Raw genomic sequence first — 21,043 nt, forward strand, 5'->3', positions numbered from 1 at the left:
AAAGGTTTGTTCTTCCTACTCATCCACATTATCTAACATTTTTCCACATTTGGGGCTAGCTGCCATTCATCACACCAACTGGAAACTTTGTGTAAGTTGTCTTGTATCTTACTATAGTCACTCAACTTTGACACCTTACCGTACATCATGGCATCATCAGCAAACAACTACAGACTGCCGCCCACCCTGTCCACCAAATCATTTATGTATGTAGAGAACAGCAGCAGTCCTATCACACCTATCAGGGGACTCTTGATGATAGCCTTGTCTGATCAACACTCGCCTTCGAGGACAACACACTAGGTCCTATTACTTAAAACGTCTTCGAGACTTTCACATATCTGTACATTGTGGTTTTAGTGTTCGCTGACGATGCCAAGGCAATAGAGCTACAAATAATCTATACTCAAAAACAATATGTCGTCAATGACAAAAAATCATTCACTTGTACATGAAATGACCAACAATGTCAGTAAAATATGTTAAAAATTGTTGTTTGTGAATGATATGAAACACTGACTTTTTATGATTCAATATGGTCCAATAACATTTAATTCAGCTGTGTATCCATATCATTATATAGAAAAAGAGCATCATATTATAGCCCTTTAGCTGCTGAAGACGTTCTTGCTATATGCTGGGCTGACTGCTGAGTCATTATCGCCTACTGCATTGCAACAAACCAATGAAATAATGAAAACCAGCTTTTCTGTGTTATTTTCTGGAAACTGCAATTTTCAATTCATGGTCATTTCCCATATCTTTTCAATTACTTTGGCTCTTAAGTTTTTCTATTCACAAAAACACACAATTTCATCTAAATTTTCTCTGACAAAAAAACTGGATTTTAATACAATAATTAGTCTGACAATGGAGGTTTCAGAATATTCTGGTGCAAACATGTAGATTATGAACAAAAAAAAAAAAAAAAAAAATGTGCCAAGATTTAGATAGTAATTTGCAGTCCACAGATACACATCATAATTTGCATGTCTTTGCAAGCACTTTGTGGTTCTCTTGTTCTCTGAAAAATGTGTGTAATTGCACTAATTTGTACAAGGGCTCTCATTTTGTATCAAGCATATCATGGTGTGATTATTTTATACGGTTTGGTGAAAAATGTGAAGTCTTTTTCATTACGGCTTTCTATTGTGACATCATTTTAAAGCAAATGTTTAAATATTCTTCTGCCCACTAACAAAACAGAAGGCAAATAAATCAAAAGATGGACACACATCAACAAGTCGTGTCCTTTCCGCAAAAAAGAGTCACCATATTATCTAAAAAAATAGCAACATTTCAATGAAGATATGTATAAAGCTGAGTACATTATTTGCTTAAATAATAGGTTATTTGATCCACTTTTTACCCAAAAAAGTAGCATGCACACAGTCAGAAGAGTGCATTGATAATCTAAGACATTTTAGTATCTGACCATTATTGTGTTTAAAGAAAATTTATATATATTTTAAAGTAACCATGTCATCATAATGGCTAACAAGAATTTAGCACTGCAAACATTTGGATCAATGAGCCAACTAGGCAAACTGACTGCTCCTCTATCAATGAAAATGTTATTGTGGAGCTCAAACAAAATGTGAATGTAAATTTAACAAATTGGTACTGATCAGTACTCTCTGATAGGAAATCAATGCTCGATGTAGAATGCAACATCGTACTGTGTGTGGATTCCACACATGATGCAACACTGTAGTATTTAATAGTGTCATTCTGATTTTTATAACAATTAGACTGTTTGTCATTAATTGAAGATGGGCAACGTTCAATATGAATGGAACTGAATGTGATGTTTAACAAAATGATCTCATATATTATCAGATCAACAATAATAGCATACTGAGCAGGGTGACACAATAATTATGAGGCACAGTCACAATCTATCAGTTGATTTCAGCACTGTTTGCTGCAGGCTTTCAAATGTATTTACTGTGAATATGGTGATGACACAAGTTAGTACGATATAGCACAGTTGTCACAACTTATGGACTGACTCTCGTATATTCCTAGAGTCAACATTTAAAGCCGGTTCACAGAGCTTTGTTAGTTGACTTTGTCAGGATAGTTTCCATTTAGTCAAGAGTCTGCCAGTTGAGCTCTTTCAACATCTCTGTTACACTCTCCTGTGAGCCAAACCAACCTGTGATCATTCAAGCTCCCCTGCACTGTATACATTCTATATCCCCTGCTAGTTGTATTTGGTATGACCCCACACACTTGAGCAATATTCTATGGTGGGTCACACAAGTGATTTATAAGCAGTATCCTTTGTTGACTGATTGCATTTTCCTAGGATTCTACCAATAAACAAACTGCAGTCTCCTACTTGCTTTACCAATGACTGAGCCTATGTGATCATTCCATTTTATGTCCCTACTAAGTGTTATGCCTCAGATATTTGTATGAACTTACAGATCCCAACTGTGACTCAGTGATATTACATTCAGAGGATACTACATATTTTCATTTCGTGAAGTGAACAGTTTTACATTTTGGAACATTTAAAACATTGTCAATCTTTCCATCACTTTGAAATCTTATCAAGGTCTGAATGAATATTTGTACACCTTCGTTCAGGCTATACTTCACTGTAGATAACTGCATCATCAATGAAAAGATTGGTGTTGCTGTTAATATTGTCTGAAAGATGATTAACATACAATATGAAGAGCAAGAGACCCCATCACATTTCACTGGGGTACATCCCAAGTTACCTCTCCATCTGTTGATAACTCTCCATTGAAGATAACACGCCGCATGCTCCCTACAAAGAAATCCCCAGTCCAGTCACATATTTCACCTTATACCCAATATGATGGTACTTTTGTAGCAAGTGTAGGTGTGGTACTGAGTCAAATGCTTTTCAGAAATTGAGAAATACTGCATCTACATGACTACCACAGCTTTCAAGATGTCATGTGAGAAAAGTGTGAACTGTGTTTCACATAGACCATGTTTAAAAAAACCATGCTAGTTGGTATGGAGGAGGTCACTCTGTTCTAGATTCTTCATTATATTTGACGTCAAAATATATTCAAAAATTCTACAATAAAGAGGTAGCAAGCATATCTATGATAGACTGCAGTCAACAGAGTGGCTAACTCAGCTGCAAATTGGGTATAGAATCTGACAGGGAATCAATCAGGCCCCAGGTCTTTGCTCAATTTTCACAATTTTAACTGTTTCTCAATGTCACCTGCACAAGTATCTATTTCACTAATCTTCTCAGTGGTATGGGAATTAAATTGGGGCAACACTACTGGGTCAGTAAATGAACACATCAAAACAGTATTAAGCATTTGCTTTGGTACTATGAACTTCAGTTCCTGTCCCATCCATGAGTGACTGGACGTTAACTTTGGTGCCACTGACAGCCTTTACGTATGACAAGAATTTCTTTAGGTTTTATGAAAGATCATTTGACAATATTCTGCTGCAGTTGTCATTGAAGGCTTCATGCATTGCTCTCTTGACTGTCAAATGCATTTCTTCAGCAGCTCTGTATCTAGCCAAATGCTCTGTTTTATACCTATTATTCAGTAGCCTGCATTTCTTTAGAAGTTTTGTTTCAGTGACTGTATACCATGGAAGATCTCTCCAGTATGAACTGTCCTACTGGGTACATATCCATCCAGTGCATGGACAACTATTCTTTTAAACTTGAGTCGTAGTTCCTCTAGATGCTCCTGTCCAGAGCTAAAAGTTTCAAGTTCCTCATTGAGATATGACATCATTGTTTTTGTGTCTAGTTTGCTAAGCTTATAAATCTTTCTGCTTCTTTTAGCTGCCCTGTGTGTTTTAGTATTCATTGTCACTGTAGCTGCCTCGTGGTCACATAGTTTAAATCTGGACTTCCTCACAAAGGTGAGGTCTGTTTGAAATCGTTAGATGTAATACATTGGGTTGGTGCATAAGTTCATAGCATTTGGCAGAAGTTTAATAAACTCAACAGATACCCACAATAGAGACTTTAGTCATCAGTAATATATTGTGCTTCACTATTTACAACAGTCAGCCAATGCTGGGTTAACTTTTCAATTCTGCAACAGTAGAAATCATGTGATTCTGAGGGGGAAAAGCTCGTCAAGCCATGTTCCGAGTGCACTTTTATCCAGAAAGCTAGTTACTTGAAGGTTGTTCGATAGAGTGCAGAAAGGTGAAAATCTAAGATCAAGTGAATCAGGTGGATGTGGAATGACTTTGAAATCAAACTCCTGTATAGTGTCATTTGTCAATCTAGCAGAATGCAAGCAGGTGTTATTGTGCAGCAGATTCTCTTTACACAGTATTCTTGGTCGTCGTCCTTGGACTGAGTCTGTGAGACATCTCAGTTGTTGAGAAGAAATGTCCCTTGGGGGGAAGCAATTCATGGTACACCACACTGGCACTGTTCCACCTGATGCATAACATTATCTTTCATTGATGTGCACAGGTCTTTGTGTGGGGAGCTGCTACTTTGTTTGGGCTCAACCTTCCCTTTCTGTTCTTCATGTTAGCATAAGGACATCATTTCTTGTCGTCAGTAATGATACAGGATAGGAACGGACGTGTTGTTCTCAAGCCAATTGATACTGAGCAAGCAGAGATGTGCACAAGCCCACTCACTGATTTTTGTGATTTTGGCTTAGAGCATGTGGTACCCATAAACCCAATTTTCTAACTTTCCCCACTGCATGCAAATGTTGCATGAAGGCGAAATGATTACAGTTCATCAGCTCTGTTAGTTCTCGAGTAGTTTTGTGGATCATATGGGATTAATGCATTTAAACTATCTTCATCAAACCCTGAATGTCTTCCTGAATGTGGAGAGTCAATGTCATAATGATCCTCCTTAAAATGAGGAAACCATTTTATTACACTGCTCTATTTAACACCATTATTCCCATACATAGCACAAATGTTTCTGGCTGTCAAATCTGCTGCCACCCCTCTACTGAACTAAACAGATGAATACATCAGAAATGTTTCGATTTCTCCATTTGGTACTCCACTTTCTAGCGCTCACAACTCCACACACTGTCTACAAATGACGATATGTAAATTCATATAATGACAGTGAACTACAAATAAAAAATGACAATTGATAAATAAATTCACAGCAACCAGGATAACAACATGTGAAACAGAAATGCTAGGAACTTGTTCACCAACATAATATTTCCACCATGAGTGGGGTTCCAAACTATGTGCTCTAGGTAGTTTTTACAGACAGGTGTGCACTACACAACAGAGGCTGCTACTCAGGTAAATGACTGTGTGTGGAGTGTACACAAAAGTTTTTTTAGATTGGGCAACTCTCCATCCAATCCAGATAACAATACTTGTACGAATCCGAGAAGCATCAGTGTTAGATCGAAAGTAATGCCTCTCAAAGGTGAGAGTATTGAAATCCTAATGGTAAACTACTGCAGCACTTGCAGTGAAATGGCAGTTTGAAACACTTATGAAAAGAAGTGAAGCTCACATAATACCAGGCACAGAAAGCTGGTTGAAACTTGAAATTGACAGCAGTGAGATTTCTAGAGACAATTTAAGTGTATATTGAAAGGATAGGAAAATGGTAAATGGAGGTGGTGTATTTGTCCCAACAGACAAGAAACTCAAATCCACTGAGACAGAAATTGAAGCTGTATGTGAGGTTGTTTGGGCAAGACTCAGTATCAGTTTAGAGAAAACCTCAGTTCACTTGTACATAAGTTCCCCAATCTACATCTACATCTACATCCGTACTCCGCAAGCCACCTGACGGTGGGTGGCGGAGGGTACCCTGAGTACCTCTATCGGTTCTCCCTTCTATTCCAGTCTCGTATTGTACGTGGAAAGAAGGATTGTCGGTATGCTTCTGTGTGGGCTCTAATCTCTCTGATTTTATCCTCATGGTCTCTTCGCGAGATATACGTAGGAGGGAGCAACATACTGCTTGACTCTTCGGTGAAGGTATGTTCTCGAAACTTCAACAAAAGCCCGTACCGAGCTACTGAGCGTCTCTCCTGCAGAGTCTTCCACTGGAGTTTATCTATCATCTCCGTAACGCTTTCGCAATTACTAAATGATCCTGTAACGAAGCGTGCTGCTCTCCGTTGGATCTTCTCTATCTCTTCTATCAACCCTACCTGGTGCGGATCCCACACTGCTGAGCAGTATTCAAGCATTGGGCGAACAAGCGTACTGTAACCTACTTCCTTTGTTGTCGGATTGCATTTCCTTAGGATTCTTCCAATGAATCTCAGTCTGGCATCTGCTTTACCGACGATCAACTTTATATGATCATTCCATTTTAAATCACTCCTAATGCGTACTCCCAGATAATTTATGGAATTAACTGCTTCCAGTTGCTGACCTGCTATTTTGTAGCTAAATGATAAGGGACCTATCTTTCTATGTATTCGCATCACATTACACTTCGCTACATTGAGATTCAATTGCCATTCCGTGCACCATGCGTCAATTCGCTGCAGATCCTCCTGCATTTCAGTACAATTTTCCATTGTTGCAACCTCTCGATACACCACAGCATCATCTGCAAAAAGCCTCAGTGAACTTCCGATGTCATCCACCAGGTCATTTATGTATATTGTGAATAGCAACGGTCCTATGACACTCCCCTGCGGCACACCTGAAATCACTCTTACTTCGGAAGACTTCTCTCCATTGAGAATGACGTGCTGCGTTCTGTTATCTAGGAACTCCTCAATCCAATCACACAATTGATCTGATAGTCCGTATGCTCTTACTTTGTTCATTAAACGACTGTGGGGAACTGTGTCAACGCCTTGCGGAAGTCAAGAAACACGGCATCTACCTGTGAACCCGTGTCTAAGGCCCTCTGAGTCTCGTGGACGAATAGCGCGAGCTGGGTTTCACACGATCGTCTTTTTCGAAACCCATGCTGATTCCTACAGAGTAGATTTCTAGTCTCCAGAAAAGACATTATACTCGAACATAATACGTGTTCCAAAATTCTACAACTGATCGACGTTAGAGATATAGGTCTATAGTTCTGCACATCTGTTCGACGTCCCTTCTTGAGAACGGGGATGACCTGTGCCCTTTTCCAATCCTTTGGAACGCTTCGCTCTTCTAGAGACCTACGGTACACCGCTGCAAGAAGGGGGGCAAGTTCCTTCGCGTACTCTGTGTAAAATCGAACTGGTATCCCATCAGGACCAGCGGCCTTTCCTCTTTTGAGCGATTTTAATTGTTTCTCTATCCCTCTGTCGTCTACTTCGATATCTACCATTTTGTCAACTGTGCGACAATCTAGAGAAGGAAGCACAGTGCAGTCTTCCTCTGTGAAACAGCTTTGGAAGAAGACATTTAGTAATTCGGCCTTTAGTCTGTCATCCTCTGTTTCAGTACCATTTTGGTCACAGAGTGTCTGGACATTTTGTTTTGATCCACCTACCGCTTTGACATAGGACCAAAATTTCTTAGGATTTTCTGCCAAGTCAGTACATAGAACGTTACTTTCGAATTCATTGAAAGCCTCTCGCATAGCCCTCCTCACACTACATTTCGCTTCGCGTAATTTTTGTTTGTCTGCAAGGCTTTGGCTATGTTTATGTTTGCTGTGAAGTTCCCTTTGCTTCCGCAGCAGTTTTCTAACTCGGTTGTTGTACCACGGTGGCTCTTTTCCATCTCTTACGATCTTGCTTGGCACATACTCATCTAACGCATATTGTACCATGGTTTTGAACTTTGTCCACTGATCCTCAACACTATCTGCACTTGAGACAAAACTTTTGTGTTGAACCATCAAGTACTCTATAATCTGCTTTTTGTCACTTTTGCTAAACAGAAAAATCTTCCTACCTTTTTTAATATTTCTATTTACGGCTGAAATCATCGACGCAGTAACCGCTTTATGATCGCTGATTCCCTGTTCTGCATTAACTGATTCAAATAGTTCGGGTCTGTTTGTCACCAGAAGGTCTAATATATTATCGCCACGAGTCGGTTTTCTGTTTAACTGCTCAAGGTAGTTTTCAGATAAAGCACTTAAAAATATTTCACTGGATTCTTTGTCCCTGCCACCCGTTATGAACGTTTGAGTCTCCCAGTCTATATCCGGCAAATTAAAATCTCCACCCAGAACTATAACATGGTGGGGAAATCTACTCGAAATATTTTCCAAATTATTCTTCAGGTGCTGAGCCACAACAGCTGCTGAGCCCGGGGGCCTATAGAGACATCCAATTACCATGTCTGAGCCTGCTTTAACCGTGACCTTCACCCAAATCATTTCACAATTCGAATCTCCGTCAATTTCCTTCGATACTATTGCACTTCTTATCGCTATAAACACGCCTCCCCCTTCACTGTCCAGCCTATCTCTGCGGTATACATTCCAATCAGAGTTTAGGATTTCATTACTGTTTACGTCTGGTTTCAGCCAACTTTCTGTTCCTAGTACTATATGGGCGTTGTGACCGTTTATTAATGAGAGCAGTTCTGGGACCTTTCTATGGACGCTTCTGCAGTTTACTATTAGCACATTAATATTGTTATTCCTTGTTGCATTTTGCCTACTCCTGCCTTGCCGCGTCTCAGGAGGCGTCTTGTCGGGCCTAGGGAGGGAATTCTCTAACCTAAAAAAACCCCATGTGCACTCCACACGTACTCCGCTACCCTCGTAGCCGCTTCCGGCGTGTAGTGCACGCCTGACCTATTCAGGGGGACCATACATTTCTCCACCCGATAGCGGAGGTCGAGAAATTTGCACCCCAGCTCTCCGCAGAATCGTCTGAGCCTCTGGTTTAAGCCTTCCACTCGGCTCCAAACCAGAGGACCGCGATCGGTTCTCGGAACGATACTACAAATAGTTAGCTCTGATTCCACCCCGCGAGCGAGGCATTCCACCTTCACCAACTCCGCCAACCGCCTGTACCGTAATCATTGGTGGAGACTCTAATCATCCATCAATCAATTAGGAAAATTACAGTTTTGTCAGTGATGGGCATGATTAGACATACTTTACAACCATACTAAATGGCTTCTCTGAAAACTACCTGGAGCAGATGGTTAGGAACCCTCTCATGATAAAAACATATTGAATCTAATGACAACAAACAGATCTGACCTCTTTGAGGACATCCACACTAAAACTGGTATCAGTGACCATGATGCAGGATTGGCAGCAATGATTACCAAAGTACAAAGGACAACTAAACCAGGCAGCAAGATATATCTGTTCAGTAAAATACATAAAAAATTAATAGCATCATATCCCAAATAGGAACTTGAAACTTTCAGCACAGGGCAGGAGAACGTAGAGAAGCTCTGGCTCAAGTTTAAAAGAATAGTTGGCCACACACTGGGATAGATACATACCCAGAACAGCAGTCCATTATAGGTGGGAACCTCCATGGTATACAGTCACTGTAAAGATACTTCTAAAGAAACAGAGACTACGCTATAATACGTATAAAACAAAATGTAGGGCTATAGAATGCGAGATGCTGACTGCCTGATTCCTTCAAAAACAACTGTAACTGAAAATTGTCAAATGATCTTTTACAGAACCCCAAAGAAATTCTGGTCGTATGTAAAGGCTGTTAGAGATGCCAAAGTTAATGTCCAGTCCCTAGCGAATGAGACGGAAACTGAAATTGAGGGTAATAAAGCGAAAGCCGAAATATTTAACTATGTTTTAAATGATCCTTTACAAAGGAAAACCCAGGGTAATTGTCCTGATTTAATCCTCAAACCACTGAAAAGATGAATGAAATAAATATCAGTGGTAGTGGTGTTGAACAGCTGAAATTGTTAAAACTGAACAAAACTCCCAGGCCCAGTGGAATCAGTGTCAGATTTTATATTGCATTTGCAGCCGAGTTAGCTCCTCTTCTAAATATAATATAATGTAGATCCCTTAAACAAAATACTGTGCCCAGTTCTTGGAAAAAATCTCAGTCACACCTATCTACAAGAAGGGTAGTAGAAATGATCCACACAACTACCGTCCAATATTTAACAGAATGATCTTCTCAATGCAAACCAGCATGGATTTTGAAAACATCAATCATGTGAAACTCGGCTCTCACTTTTCTCACATGACATACTGAAAGCTTTGGATCAAGGCAATCAGGTAGATGCAGTTCTTCTTGATTTCTGAAAAAGCATTTGACTCAGTACCACACCTATGCTTATTGTCAAAATCTCAATCATATGGGGGTATCAAGTGAAATTTGTGACTGGACTTTTTGCTAGTGTGGTGTCACAAGGCTTAGGCCTGTCCCACCCCTCATTAAATCGACTAATATGTATATGAATAATTGTAAGAACAGTTATTATTATTATTATTATTATTATTATTATTGTTCTTCAAGTTTGTTTTTGGGTTTTCAGAAATACTGTGGGAAGAAAGTTTATTTATGTTGCAGATAACGTGGAAAACGTTGCCCAACGATCACCACGAAAGTTCGACGTAGCGGCAAGTGGGCAAGGAATAAAACAAATGCAGCAAACTACTGCGAGCCGTGGAAGAGCCTGGGCCGAAGGGCATCGAGCTTCCTAGGCCGTCGTTAGACAGCGTCAAAGGAAGAGATGTTCTGCTTTCTCTTTGTAAACAGATCGATCGAGTCTTGAAAGGATCATGTAAAAGGTATAGGAGGGCGACACATTAGGTAGGACCTGATGCCTGTTATACTTCCACAGTTATTAAGAAGTTGTTAAACGGCAAAACCAATAGTTCATCATTTATATAGATAAAAAGTAGTAAAGATATAGCAAAGGAAAAGTTGCGGCGTCGGAACGAAAAGTGATACATCGCTCAGGAACGAAGAAGGGCGTAAACAGAGGGCGTAAACAGTGGGCGTTGAGTGGTGAAAACAAATCAACTGATAAAATAGTAAGTCTGTAATTAAGCATAAAGCCACGTAACACTGCACTAGGGAGGACACAGTATGTTATCTTGGACGGAGAGTCAACATCAGATGTAGAAGTAGTGTTGGGTATACCCCAGTCATGTGTGTTGAGACCCTTGCTGCTCATATTGTACATTAACAACTTTCAAGACATTGTTAATAGCACCATCAGGCTTTTTGCAGATGATGCAGTTATCTATAGTGAAGTACTATCTGAAAGAAGCTGCATAAATATTCAGTCAGATCTTGATAAGATTTTAATGTGGTGCAAAGATTCACAATTTGCTTTAAATTTTCACAAATGTAAAATTGTGCACTACACAAAATGAAAAAAACATATGACTATAATATCAATGAGTCACTGTTGGAATTGGCCGACTCATAGAAATATCTGGGTGTGGTGGTAAGTACCTATGGGACCAAACTGCTGAGGTCATTAGTCCTTAGACTTACACACTACATAATCTAAATTAAACTAACTTATGCTAAGGACAACACACACACACACACACCCATGCCTGAGGAAGGACATGAACCTCCCATGGGGGAGGGGGGGGTGGGGGGGGGGGGAGCCGCATGAACAAGCCGCCCTACACCGCGTGGTTATATGGGTGTAACACTATGTAGAATGATCACATAGGCTCAGTCGTGGGAAAAGCAGGTGGTAGACTTCAGTTGATTGGTGGAAGAAGTGTAATCAGACTACAAAGGAGATTGCTAACTAACACTTGTGCCAAACATCCTAGTATACTGCTCAAGTGTGTGGAACCCATACCAAATAGGACTAACAGGGGATGTTGAAATGTATACAGAGAAGGGAAGCACGAATGGCCACATGTTTGTGTAATACATGTGAGAGTGTCACAGAGATATTGAAGGAACTGAACTGGTAGATTGTTGAAGATAAACTATACCGAGAAAGTCTGGTAATAAAGATTCAAGAAATGGCTTTAAATAATGATCCTAGGTATATACTCAAATCCCCTACGTATCCATCACAACGGAATTATGAGAATAAGATTAAGATAATTACTGCATGTGCAGAGATGTTCAAACAATCTTTCTTCCCACACCCCATAGGTGAATGGAACAGGAAGAAGCCCCAATAACTGGTACAATGAGATGTACCCTCTACCATGCACCTCACAGTGGTTTGCAGAGTATAGATGTAGATGTAGTTTCAACTTCTGTCTTGGTGGATTTGAGTTTCTTGTCTAAAGCAACAAATACACCACCTCCATTTCTCATTTCCTTATTCTTTTGGTATGAGCTTAAATTTTTCCCAAAGATCTCAGAACTGTCAACTTCAGGTTTTAACCTGCTTTGTGTGCCTAGTATTATGTGAGGTTCAGTGCTTTTTAGAAACACTTTAACTCTGGCACTTAGTTGTGAGTGCTGTAGTAGTTAACACTAGGATTCTAATACTCTCACCTCTCTGGGTTTCCTACACCTATCATCATCTGGACTGGATGGACAGTGCAAAAAAAGCTACTGTATGCATTCCACACACGATCAGCTACTTGGGAATCTGTCTCTGATGTTTAGTGCACACCTGACCCATTTATGGGGAACATAAAACCCTCAACCTTATCGTGCAAGTCAAGGAAGTCACACCCTAGCTTGTCACAGAAGCTGCAGAATCTCTGGTTCAACCCTTCTACTTGACGCAGAATTAGGGAGGCAAATCTATTCAGGCGACAATACTGCAGACTGTGAACATCACTGAAACTCCATGAGCAAGGTTAGTTTCCTTCTCTGCTACTAGCTGTAGTGATCTAAGTATGACCTCGGAGTCCAAACAACAGGTATCATTTGTTCCAATGTGCTACCATGACCTGAGGCTGGCTGCACCCTGTTCCCTATGTATATTTTATTATCTTTGTAATAAATTTTTGAAGAGCATTCTGTTGATAATTTCGGCAATAGTTGAATAAGTACAGAGATAATGTGACAGAGAACAAGAAGTTATGAATAAATTTAATGAAATTGAGTGTTGAAGTTAATTTGCAAAGAATACCACAATCAATAATTTCACCTGCACACAGAAATCAAGAATCCAGGGCTTTCATGGATGTCTACAAAGAACTTTAATTGACAGCAACAATCCAAAAAATTAAGTAACAGTCAAACAATGGAAACTCCAGGTAGGAATAAGAATAACGCAGGAAAAGACAGATTGTTACTTAGCTTAAAGAAGATATGTCAAGCTGCAGACAGACACAATTAAAAGACACTTATATAAAAGTTTTTGGCCACAGCCTTCATCAGTAAAAGAGAGACACACACCATTCACACATGCAAGCAAGTACAATTCACACACACACACACACACACACACACACACACACACACACACACACACACACACGCCAACTCCAGCATTTCAGACTGGAATTGGCTTCTTTAAGGTAAGCAGTAATCTGTCTTTTCCTACATTGTTCAAAAGATCAGTAAAATCATGTTATGCTTCCTGTTCTCAAATATATTTTAAAATACTGTGAAACATTTGTAAATTGATGTGAATTGCAATTATAATTGAAATCTGAATATATTTAATAGTCAAAGGCAGTAGCAGAAGCGTTACAAGCTCTATTCCAATTTCTGTCCAGGTTTTCTGTAATTTGCCTAACTCACTTCAAGCAAATGCTATCTGTAGTGATATTGATATCTATGAGGCACTGTCCATTTACAGTTGGCAGTTACAAGCAAATGACATAATATTATGAACATACTGCATAATAGAGAAAACATCACACACTTCTTGTTAAGCATATTGTCTTACAATTACCCACATTTAAAGAGTGCTGCCATACTGTACATCAAGTGGGAATATTGTTCAAATTGTTCTGCATTTCCTTTCACTCATCTAGTGACTATACTTTTCTTTTAACGACAGTACTGTCAGTAAACATTTGCAGAGGGCTGTTGGCCGTATCTAATTTATTGTTAATGTATACTGAGTACACTAGTGATCATATTTTGCTTCCTTGAAGAGCACCTAATGTTAATTTTATTTCTAATGAACATTCACTGGCCAGTTCTATTTGTCAAAAATCCCTCTAGCCAATAACAATTTGTTAAATGGCTCCACAATCATAGTTAGTGAGTCAATGGTGTTGAAAGTATTTTAAAAATATGGAATTGAATAAAACTGTTCACCTACACTTATATGTGAGAAAAGCAAGCTGTGTTTCAAGTAACTAATTCTTAATAAACCAATTCTGATTATTTTAGAAATGCTTATTTTATTTCAGGATAGGAGGGAGAAGAGAATAGTGTCATAATCTACACACAGACACACACACACACACACACACACACACACACACACACACACACACACACACACACACACCTGGCTAACTGGCCATCATTTGAGACAGAGAAAACACATAAGATATTAAAATTCAAGACGACATTCTGTGTAGTTTTTGCACTTGGGTGGTTTATTAAAATGTTTCACCAATAGGTATATTACTCAGTGGTCCTTGCTCCTTAATGAAATAGTAATAAATTCAGTACAATAGTCACTGATCAAATTTAGATACACTAGTTCCACAAACAAAACGTTCAGCATCCTAGCAATTTCAAAGAGGAGAGATACCAGAGATTATATGCTATCATCATATGTTGTTGTTGTCTTCAGTTCTGAGACTGGTTTGATGCAGCTCTCCATGCTACTCCATCCTGTGCAAGCTTCTTCATCTCCCAGTACCTACTGCAACCTACATCCTTCTGAATCTGCTTAGTGTATTCATCTCTTGGTCTCCCTCTACGATTTTTACCCTCCATGCTGCCCTCCAATATTAAATTGGTGATCCCTTGATGCCTCAAAACATGTCCTACCAACAGATCCCTTCTTCTAGTCAAGTTGTGCCACCAACTTCTCTTCTCCCCAATCCTATAAAATACTTCCTATTAGTTATGTGATCTACCCATCTAATCTTCAGCATTCTTCTGTAGCACCACATTTCAAAAGCTTCTATTCTCTTCTTGTCCAAACTATTTACCGTCCATGTTTCACTTCCATACATGGCTACACTCCAAACAAATACTTTCAGAAATGACTTCCTGACACTTAAATCTATACTCGATGTTAACAAATTTCTCTTCTTCAGAAACGCTTTCCTTCCCATTGCCACTCTACATTTTATATCCTCTCTACTTCGACCATCATCGGTTCTTTTGCTCCCCAAATAGCGAAACTCCTTTACTGCTTTAAGTGTCTCATTTCCTAATCTAATTCCCTCAGCATCATCCGACTTAATTTGACTACATTCCATTATCCTCGTTTTGCTTTTGTTGATGTTCATCTTATATCCTCCTTTCAAGACACTATCCATTCCATTCAACTGCTCTTCCAAGTCCTTTGCTGTCTCCGACAGAATTACGATGGCATCAGCGAACCTCAAAGTTTTTATTTCTTCTCCATGGATTTTAATACCTACTCCGAATTTTTCTTTTGTTTCCTTTACTGCTTGCTCAATATACACATTGAATAACATTGGGGAGAGGCTACAACCCTGTCTCACTCCTTTCCCAACCACTGCTTCCCTTTCATGCCCCTCGACTCTTATAACCGCCATCTGGTTTCTGTACAAATTGTAAATAGCCTTTCGCTCCCTGTGTTTTACCCCTGCCACCTTTAGAATGTGAAAGAGAGTATTCCAGTCAACATTGTCAAAAGCTTTCCTCTAAGTCTACAAATGCAAGAAACATAGGTTTGCCTTTCCTTGATCTTTCTCCTAAGATAAGTCGTAAGGTCAGTATTGCCTCACGTGTTCCAGTATTTCTACGGAACCCAAACTGATCTTCCCCGAGGTCGGCTTCTACTAGTTTTTCCATTTATCTGTAAAGAATTCGTGTTAGTATTTTGCAGCTGTGGCTTATTAAACTGATTGTTCGGTAATTTTCACATCTGTCAACACCTGCTTTCTTTGGGATTGGAATTATTATATTCTTCTTGAAGTCTGAGAGTATTTCGCCTGTTTCATACATCTTGCTCACCAGATGGTACAGTTTTGCCAGGACTGGCTCTCCCAAAGCCATCAGTAGTTCCAATGGAATGTTGTCTACTCCGGGGGCCTTATTTCGACTCGGGTCTTTCAGTGCTCTGTCATACTCTTCACGCAGTATCTTATCTCCCATTTCATCTTCATCCTCTTCCATTTCGATAATATTGTCCTCAAGTACATTGCCCTTGCATCTAATTGCAGGTATATATATATATATATAGAGATAGAGAGAGAGAGAGAGAGAGAGAGAGAGAGATAGAGAGAGAGAGAGAGAGAGAGAGAGAGAGAGAGAGAGAGAGAGTGTGTGTGTGTGTGTGTGTGTGTGTGTTATGGGAACTCTAACAAGTCTATTTACATTTACTAGTATTTTATATCTTTTCAACAATGTGACCATTGGAGAGAGAGAGAGAGAGAGAGAGAGAGAGAGAGAGAGAGCACTACCTCATTGTGAGAAGCAAATGGGTAGGAATTGCCTACAGCCTTTTAAATAAATCATCATGCATTTAACTGAAATGATGTATTTAATAACAGCAAACCTAAATCAGAATGGCCAGATATGGCAGATGGTATAAATATTACAAGTCAGGCACTTTTCTAATACATCACATTCCTACATTCTCATACCAATATATGCACCATAAACACTAATGCTTATTGCAGTTTTACTATCTAGCCCTTCATTGCAAATAATGAGAAATGTTAGGCTGCTTATTTTGATACAGCCAAGGCCAATAACTGTTCTCATCTCCCACCTGACTAATTTATCTTCAAGTATCAAAAAGATATAGGGCCTGATTTAACCCAACTTCATGTCAGATGCCAAGTTTGTTTTATTTCCAGACGATACAAACGCTGCAACAAATACCAAATAAAGTATAGCCTTAGAAAGATCAGTTAATGAAATTTCTCATGGACACTAATAAAGAAGCAGCTGAGTGTGTTAAAGCACTTAAACAAATCTCTATTTGCAATACAAATACTGTCAGACATACATGGTATTAAAACAGAAAAACTAGGTTACTACACATAGGCTACTTTCATTTCAAAAAGTCATATGGGGTTAGCTTGGCTTGGAGAGTTACTCCAAAAACTAAAGTTTTCAGAGGCCAAAAATGTGTAAAAAAGAATGATATGTGGTGCAAGCTCAAGAACGTCTCACAGAGGCCTGTGTAGAAAACTATGGATATTAACTACTATTTCTCAAACTATTCATTCATTAATGAAACTCATTATTAAAATATATCTCTTTTTCAAACTAATTGTTCAGTTCATGACATCAGTACTAGAAACAAGAACAGTTTTAAATCTTTGTGGAAGTCACTTACTTTAGTCCACAAACTTGTCCATTATTCAAGAGCTCACATTCTCAATAACCTGTCAGCGTCCATAAAAGGTTAACTACATACTAATAACATTCAGTTTAAGAGGAGCCTACAGGATTTACTGATGGCTGATTCCTCCTACGCTACAGATTAATTTCTTAGTAGAACCAATGGATGTGTGCATGTTACTAATAATATCAAATAATGGAAGTATTATGTACAACGCAACTTCTGTATAGATTCAGGACAATAATGCTATCAGTGTAAGAGCTGTAAAATAATTTCTCTACTTGATGATGGATCACTACAGTAAGCTAAGATTTGTCGTACATACCTTAGTGCATTGAACATTTATATATTTTGTGACAAGTTTGTCATTATCTTATAAACGAAAATATTTTTAAAGATTTTTTACTTATTCCATATCAATGAGGACCACTTCACTTGGGGTCTGTGGACGGTACATTAGTGTATTTTTTTCTTTGTAAATATTTATTGTTTATTTATGTTCTGACATGTTATAATGCTGGAGGATATCCTCACTTTGGATCTAGTGGGACACTACATCTGTGAAGGGCATTCTTAATGTTTAGTCATCATTCTAGCTGCTTGAAATTAACTCAAGCTAAAAGCAATTTGTATATAGAACGGGACAGTTTAGTGTTTGGAAATGAGTGCAATTTGTCTCTCACAAATAACTATCTCTGTGCAAATGTCTAAGGCTATGAGGTATCCAAGACTTTTGTACAGGCTCTTAGTATAAGAATCAACTAGCAAGGTAAATATTTTTCGGTAACATGAAAATAACACTATGTGACCAAGTGCTTCTTTCAAGTCCAATATGCTAAGCAACATTCTCCAGCATTTATATTCAGTCTGGTATCACATAAAGCTTTTTTTCCATGAATGCAATTTAGTTAACAAATGACAAACCTGAAGAGTAACCGCCAAAAACACCCAAGTCCAGTGCATGTGGCAACTTCTCCAGTATAAGTGATAGTCATATTTAGTTTTCAATCCTTCTGTGTGCGTGAACCTGCAAAACACAATTGTAGCCAATTATTGGATCATCCTCCAAAATAATGTACAAAAGTAATCTCATATGACAATAAAACCATGTCATTACAAGCTTCAATAATGATCAAACAGCATACAATGCTTAGGATGAGCAAGATTGTTATACAGATTTCTTAAAATAAATTACTAATTATTTATTATGTAAATAAAATAGAAAGAAACTTCCACATGGGAAAAATATATTAAAAACAAAGATTCCAAGACTTACCAAGTGGGAAAGCGCCGGCAGACAGGCACATGAACAAAACACACAAACACACACACAGAATTACTAGCTTTCGCAACCGATGGTTGCTTCTCAGGAAGGAGAGGGAAAGACAAAAGGATGTGGGTTTTAAGGGAGAGGGTAAGGAGTCATTCCAATCCCGGGAACGGAAAGACTTCCCTTAGGGGGAAAAAAGGACAGGTGTACACACACACACACACACACACACACACACACACACACACACACACACGCACGCAGACATATTTAAAGGCAAATATATCTGCTTGTGTCTGTGTATGTGCGGATGGATATATATGTGTGTGTGTGTGTGTGTGTGTGTGTGTGTGTGTGTGTGTGTGTGTGTGTGTATACCTGTCCTTTTTTTCCCCTAAGGGAAGTCTTTCCGCTCCCGGGATTGGAATGACTCCTTACCCTCTCCCTTAAAACCCACATCCTTTCGTCTTTCCGTCTCCTTCCTGAAGAAGCAACCATCGGTTGTGAAAGCTAGTAATTCTGTGTGTGTGTGTTTGTGTGTTTTGTTCATGTGCCTGTCTGCTGGCGCTTTCCCGCTTGGTAAGTCTTACTAATTATTTATTTTGATTAAGAGATAAGTTATCTCATCAGGGAATTAATTAATTTTGAATTATATAGGGTCCAACGGACTCAAAAAGAAATTCAAATAGGGTTCAGTGGAATTGTGCTCTCTGAACTTTGGCATAAGTGCACACGATAGTGTATGAAATATAAAAGTGAGATGCAGCAATAAAATCTTAGGGCTGGTGCATGTTCACAGGTAGTGCACTAAATGTGAAGTAGATGGAATTGTTTTCAGTGGAAATTGAGGAAATTATTGAAAATGGGAATTTTATTCAAAAGGGGACTGTTTCTCTGTGGATTTAGCATATCATAGTGTTTCTCTAGGAGACAGGATCCAAGGACATTTAATATCATCATCACTGCCTTTCTGGACTGAAACAGAGAATAAATAGTCTGATACAGAAATATCAGTATCTCTAAAATTATTATTTAGAGTGTGTATTACTGATGAAGCCATTTATAAATGTGCTTGCATATGTAAATGGAGTTCTTTCTTTAATTATATGTTAGTATTAGTATTCTCATTTTACTTATGGACGTATTACTTTTCTTGATCTACTAACATGTTTACAATGTCCAGCTTGCTTCGCAGAATGTTGTCATGGCCATTCGATTATACCTCACAGACACTGTTATTTTACAATGAGATACAGCACACTGATAAATATCTATCACTTACTCCCTTTCAGAATCCATAACTTAATCAACTGATGATCGTAGTCTGTCACACTATGTTTTATAATAGCAAACAATAATACATACAGTTCACCATTTCCCTGCAACTTTCTACACAGTGTTTCCAAATTCTCAACATACACATTTGAGCTCATAGCAGGAAGTAAGGAGTTACCATTTTGCAAAATAACTTGTGTCCAGAAGCGAACCACATACTGTATGTAATAGAGGGGCAATCATGTAAAACAATGTTGTTCTCAGACTCTCATTTGTTAGCCGAATGAGCAACAGAAATTCAATGTAGCTTTATAATTATTATAACTGTAGACAATTTAATGCTAAAGGAAAAAAAAACTTACAGCATTTGTGTGTTACATTGTTTGCTTTGTATCCAGGGCCAGTTTAAGGCCCAAGCGACACAAGCTGCCATTTGGACACCAAGCTATGATGAGCACCAAAGGTGCCACAATTGTGAAATTTCTATAGAAGATGTATCACAATCAGTAGTGGCCAATTTGGGCAGCAGACAGGGTGTGTTCTAGTGCAACATTTGAGTACAGTGCATATCACAATTAGTGGTGAAAACTGACATGGTGAAACTGTACGAGGAAAAAAATCGCTTGGTGGGAAAATTTTTCTGTAACCTGTCCTTTCTGTATTACTTCCTACATGGAGTGTGCTTAAAACTTTTACACTAATGGAATAGTCATTATCAATGGGCATTGGAAGAATTAAGTCCTTTAAATGATCTCTGCAAAATGAGCAGTCATCTATTTCACACAATATTCTTATTGTTCATTTTTGCTGAATAAATACTTTATTTAAGTGCTCCACACCAGAAGACAATTTCATAAGATAACAGGAAGTGAAAATATGCCATCACAGTTACCTTTGGGCAACGCAATAAGAGATACTTCTAAGAGCAAAACATGCTTATATGAACTGCTTCAGTTGTTTATCTATGTATTTGCAGCATTTTAATTTATCCCATTGGACCCCAAAGACATTTACACTCAAGAGTTTCACATAATGTACTACCACTAACCTCTGTCTCTTATTATACACAGTACCTTGCAAATAAATTAAATAGCCCACCATTTGCAATGAGGATGTTGTACAATGCTACCAGTATGACATGAGGATACTGTACAATGCTACCAGCATAGACATAAGAAAAGCAGTATATCATGGCTTCTTTGAATCAGTAGAAAGGTACTGAATTGTGTTTTGGGGTAACTCTGTGTCAAACATTAAAACTACAGAAAA

General features: G+C 38.6%; 1 protein-coding gene across 9 annotated transcripts in view; it reads right to left on the reverse strand.

Annotated features, from left to right (window-relative positions):
- LOC126365743 (uncharacterized) overlaps positions 1-21,043 on the reverse strand; it is a 507,155-nt gene that overhangs the window by 81,127 nt on the left and 404,985 nt on the right. For all 9 annotated transcript variants that reach the window (XM_050008196.1, XM_050008200.1, XM_050008203.1 and 6 more), the window contains one exon: positions 18,154-18,256. In XM_050008196.1, the coding sequence (XP_049864153.1) occupies positions 18,154-18,224 (71 nt within the window). In that variant the 5' untranslated portion in view covers positions 18,225-18,256. The remainder of the gene's footprint in view (positions 1-18,153; positions 18,257-21,043) is intronic.

This window comes from Schistocerca gregaria, chromosome 4 (genome assembly GCF_023897955.1).
Source record: "Schistocerca gregaria isolate iqSchGreg1 chromosome 4, iqSchGreg1.2, whole genome shotgun sequence".
Lineage (NCBI taxonomy): Eukaryota > Metazoa > Arthropoda > Insecta > Orthoptera > Acrididae > Schistocerca > Schistocerca gregaria.